Raw genomic sequence first — 5,261 nt, 5'->3', positions numbered from 1 at the left:
TGTGATTACTGTGTATAAGCCGATCCAATATTTTTTCCACTAGAGAAATTGTTATTGTGTTCATCATCGAAATTGAGTTTATATATACACAATGAATGACATATATAAATATGGTAATATGTATTTGCACTTCAAGTTATTTATACTTGTCGGAACTCGGAACATCATAGTGGAAAAGGTTTTTGACATTAGAGGTCAAATGAGTTAAACTTAAATGTCATCAACAAATTATTAATCCTTTTTAATAAATAAAGATTTTTTTTACCACACGTTAACTTCTTCTTCATTTTTGATACTTGTCATTTTGTGAGAATTTTGGAAATTTTATTTTCTACTTGTCATTTTTTAAGGATTTCCATTTTTTTAAAATAAAATTTCATAAAATTGTAATGGATTCTATAAGAAAATAAAATCATCCTATTAATTTGGTAATAAATTTTCATAAATACTTCAAACGATTTACTTTTTTTTGCAAAATTTCGGAAGATTACATTATGTTATGTAAAGTATTACATTATAAAATATTTCATATTTATATATTGATATTAAAATTTTATTTTTAATAAATCGGTGTAATACACGAATCTCCTACCTAGTGTCAAATAAAATAAAGAGTAAATTACACGAATGGTCCCTATGGTTTAGGGTAATTTGCACGTTTGGTCCCTAACTTATTTTTTTAACTCGGAAGGTCCCTACTGTTTGTTTTTGTTACGCGCTTGGTCCCTGTCTTACTTAAAAAATCTATTTTTCCCTTTATTTTTTAATTTATTTAAATAAACACACCCCTAATCTCACCCTTCTCACCTTACCTTACGTACTGCATTATTTTTTCCTATTTAAATAATAGTCTTTTTAGGTATGACAGGGACCAAGCGCGTAACAAAAACAAACAATAGGGACCAGACACGTAATAAAAACAATCAGTATGGACATTCCGAGTTAAAAAAATAAGTTAGGGACCAAACGCGCAAATTACTCAAACCATAGGGACCATTCATGTAATTTACTCTAAAATAAAATCTATTATTGGACACAGTGGATTTTCACCAATCTTAAACTTAAACGCATAGATTCGAAAATTTAAACAAATATGAGTTTGTAATACATCATCAACAAATTAATAACAAATAAAATAATTTTTTTTTTTAAACAAAAGTAATGAACGAAAAAATCTACTGCTGGACCCACTTTATTTTCACCGATCTTTCTCTTTCTATGGCATGAAGAAAATGATTTAAGTTGCTTTGCGGCTGGGGACTAATCATTCAATTCTTTCATCAAAAATGATGCCATTTAATCAAAGTGTTGAGGTGACTTGTGGATAACCCCAAAACAACCATGGGATTCCATTGGAGAACAAACCCTCACCAGTCACCTTCATATATCTCAACATCAGTCCTCCATGGATCTCTAACTCTAAATGGACGATTGTTTTTGGTCTTCTTGGAAACAAGATGCTGTTTTTCAGCAACTAAGCAACTGGGATCATTCCTCCACTGTTCAATGCAATGCTTCAGATCACGGCGGCGGTGGTGGTGGTGGTGGTGGTGGTGGTGGTGGTGGCAACCGTGGTGGTGAATGGGAAGATGGAAAAGGAGGAAATGCTTCCAAGAACCATAGCGAAGCTGAAAAGAGGCGTAGAGATAGGATCAATTCACATCTTGCTACTTTAAGAAATGTCGTCTCCACTTCAGATAAGGTTATTACTTATTACCCCTTACACAAAATTTTCAGTTTAAATGATTAAAAGTAGTTTTGAACCAAGATTTTTTTTTTTTGCTAGTCATATATTTCTTATGTTTGTTATAAATTCTATTTTTAGTGGTACAAAAAAAAAAAATCTCAGATTCTATTATATTTATATGTTTGTATATCCAGATGGACAAGGCAACACTATTAGGAAAGGTCGTTGAGCATCTAAAAGAATTGAAGTCAGAAACAATGGAATTAAGCAAAATGTTTACAATTCCTACAGATTTGGATGAAGTAATCATTGATCTTGATTCTAATGTTGGGGACTCTAGTAACAATGTTTTCATCAAGGCTTCTGTTTGTTGTGACGATCGACCAGAACTATTTTCAGAGATAAAGCAAGCGCTTCAAAGCCTAAGGTCGACCATGGTCCAAGCTGAAATGACTTGTTTAGGTGGGAGGATTAAATGCAACTTCATATTTTGTGTCACGAATGATACGCATGAGAATGAAATGATAACGTTGAGACAATCTCTAAGTAGAATTGTTTCTACGTCATCTTGGACAGCTTCATCAAACTATCGCATCAAAAGCAAGCGTCAAAGGTTCTTTTGTTCTTCTAATTACGACACCAATGATCATTCATAGAGAAACCATTTATGCATTATGAGCATCACAACATAGATCGTTGTTAAGACTTAAGAGCTCATGTTGGTATTCATATATAACTTTTTCCAACATTCAGGTCATTTACAATGTTTTTAGTTTATTATTTCATGTTCTTTTTGTTTCACCTAAAGTTTATGTATTGGGCGAGACAGCTTTTTTTAATGCTTGATCAATGTATTGCGGAAATCTAAAGGTATTTATAAAGATTTGATTATTCTTATATCAAATTATCACTTGCATCCTTTTCAAACTTTTTCTTCCTAGAATACATGTTAGATATAATCCCAAGCTAGAGCTTAACTAGTCCTTTGTTGTAGCCTTAGAGATTTAAATCTCTCCATAGTAACTAACATTATATAAAGCCTTGCAAAATGGATATATTGTGATTGTTTCATGGCACTTAATCTCTTCCTAATTCATGATCATTCCTAATTCATGATCAATTAAAAGGAACTACCACTCTTGACAACTCTGCTTTGGTTTAATTCTTGTGAAATCGTAAAATAGTTGGACATGTTAAATAAATAGTTATTCACTAAAACGACCATATAAAGTAGTATTATGTCACCAAAAAGTTACACTTTTCGATGGAAGTCCCCACCTAATAATCGTGAATATATGACCAAGAGCTAGCTGGCAAACCTTTTTGGCACAAAGCACCAACTATAAATTTGTGAGCGCAACTTATTATTCGAAAATAATATTTATGATAAATTCAATGGAAGTCTCCATCAAAGGATACTAAATAATGATTCGCAATTCACTATTTCATCGCACGTATTAATGTTCTACTCTTTCCCGACTTATCATTCTACCATGCGGACATGCATCCATAATATATTATCGCTAAGGTGTTACGTGACAACTTATTTCAATTTATTTAAGAGTTCGGTAAATATATCTTTAGGTAACAGTATTGTATTTGTAATGTAATTTTTGGTGGTCTTTGAATTGTTGGTATTTCATTTTGATCGTAATTTGATTGTGTTTCGATATTTCAACATACCAGTATATCGTTCTCAATTCGATATTGATTACTAGTACCCCCCCCCCCCCCCCCCCCCCCCCTTTTCCATTACTATGAGTTTAAGATTAGGGTTACTACAGAAAAAGACAAACATGATGATTTTGAAGGTGAAGAATGAAAAATCCTTAATGATTTAAAAGAAGGTCAACATGTAGCATTAAGAATTAATCCATCCTTTTCTGCAAAAGAAATTCTTAATCCATCCTTTTCATCAAAAGAATGACACCAGGATCACCTCAAAAGGAAGAATATTGCTATGAATTTCAATCTTTAATGATGGAAGATAAGGCTAGAAGCATGATTAAGGATCAATACTTCGTTTGATACAAAAGGTCACCTAGATCAACATAATAATAGCTTAGAATTGCCTTATCTAGTACGTGGCATGTATTTCCTTTGATGCTATCACACATTTACAATATATATAACTTTAATTACTCATAGAAACTATATTCTCCGGCAGGTGTATTGTTGGTTGTGTTATATAGACATAACCACCCTCTTAGGACTTAGGATGTGTAGGTTTGTATCATTTATTGGTGTTAACATTTCGTTCTCTAATTCAATTGGTGTTAAGTAAATCCAATATTGTATATATTCAATTGAAAATATATATGCGTCGCCAATATCTTTCGATATTTTCACTAACATATCAAATGCATGTAGCGTCTATGTTTTTCTTTTTGGAAAATAAATACAGATTATATTTTGTGCATTCTTATCTTATCACTATATATTTGAAACTTTGGGAACTCATTTTGCACTATATGTTTGAACGTTTCATAATTCATCTAATTTTTTTATTAGGATCTGATCTGTTTACAAGCCCAATTCTTATGATTCAGTCCAATTACATTTTATTCTGCCCAAAATCAATTTGCTACTTAACTGATCCAGTTACTTCTGATTTAGCTCAAATTTTAAGTTCCTTACTGTTCTTAATCTGTTAATTTGAGCCCAAATCGTATTCCTTGTTGATTTATCCGATGTGTTTTATTTATTCGTTCACGATATCTTGTTCTCGAGTCCTAAGTTCTGAATCATGCATTTCGCATCTCAAAATCGAGATATATTGCAATGGGTTTCTTGTTAATGATATCTGATTGTTTGATATATGCATCATCGGTTATAATTCAACAATTCATTCATATCCTTTGCTTGTTTACAACCTTCACGTTTTCTTTAGAATCATATTTGATTCAATCGATTCAATTTATTATCTTGATTTCGAATTGTTTAGTCTCTTGATCGTTTTTTCGTTCATATTCATTCAATCACTCATGATTGATTCTAAAGTGGAATATTTCAAGATATTGGAAATGTTGCTTATCTACATGCATTGTTGATATTTTTGAAAGTTTTGCTGAAGAACAGTTGAAGAACATGATGAATACTGTTGAGTGTGTGACTATAATCTAAAAAGTCGAATTGGAAGTGGAGATTTGATGTTTGTTAGGTCTGAAGAAGATGTAATCTGAATTCAAAAAAAAATATGCTTTGAAGAAAACATAAAACATCCAAATATGTTGTGTCAATCCTTAAAATAATCTGGGTTTGTTGATTTTTGTTTTTATCATGGATTGAAGATGCTTTGATGTATATTGAAGTGTTTCAATCCATAACATGATTAATTTTCGACTTCTTATTGAATCAAAGAAATTGATGGCTGACTGATTCATTACGAGCCTTAATGTTGCTTCATTATGGTTCAGAATTTCATGATGATTCTCAATGGTTTGATGTGATAATTTTTGTTATATCCAAAGAAAAGTCAATATCGAGGTTGTAAAGAAGAATTCAAAAGATGATTCGTGATGGTTTGTATTGAAGTTGTTAATGATCAATTTGAATGTCAAGATTGGATTTCACA

General features: G+C 31.5%; 1 protein-coding gene across 1 annotated transcript; it reads left to right on the top strand.

Moving 5' to 3' along the window:
* The first annotated feature begins 1,247 nt into the window (after positions 1 to 1,247).
* On the top strand, positions 1,248 to 2,570 carry LOC145016748 (transcription factor bHLH51-like). The gene is made up of 2 exons (XM_078974975.1): positions 1,248 to 1,702; positions 1,882 to 2,570. Exons 1-2 carry the CDS (start codon positions 1,424 to 1,426, stop codon positions 2,341 to 2,343), a joined length of 741 nt encoding a protein of 246 aa, XP_078831101.1. The 5' UTR covers positions 1,248 to 1,423; the 3' UTR covers positions 2,344 to 2,570.
* Positions 2,571 to 5,261: the final 2,691 nt, after the last annotated feature.

This window comes from Lactuca saligna, chromosome 9 (assembly GCF_052625555.1).
Source record: "Lactuca saligna cultivar CGN05327 chromosome 9, ASM5262555v1, whole genome shotgun sequence".
Taxonomy (NCBI): domain Eukaryota; kingdom Viridiplantae; phylum Streptophyta; class Magnoliopsida; order Asterales; family Asteraceae; genus Lactuca; species Lactuca saligna.
The sequence above is the reverse complement of the archived record's forward strand: the minus strand, read 5'-3'. Positions and strand labels throughout refer to the sequence as shown.

Excerpts from the sequence above, each read along its gene's own strand:
- LOC145016748 (XM_078974975.1), top strand. The coding sequence starts at position 1,424 with ATGGACGATTGTTTTTGGTCTTCTTGGAAACAAGATGCTGTTTTTCAG. Across the intron at positions 1,703-1,881 it reads TCGTCTCCACTTCAGATAAG|ATGGACAAGGCAACACTATT; the intron begins GTTATTACTTAT and ends TTGTATATCCAG.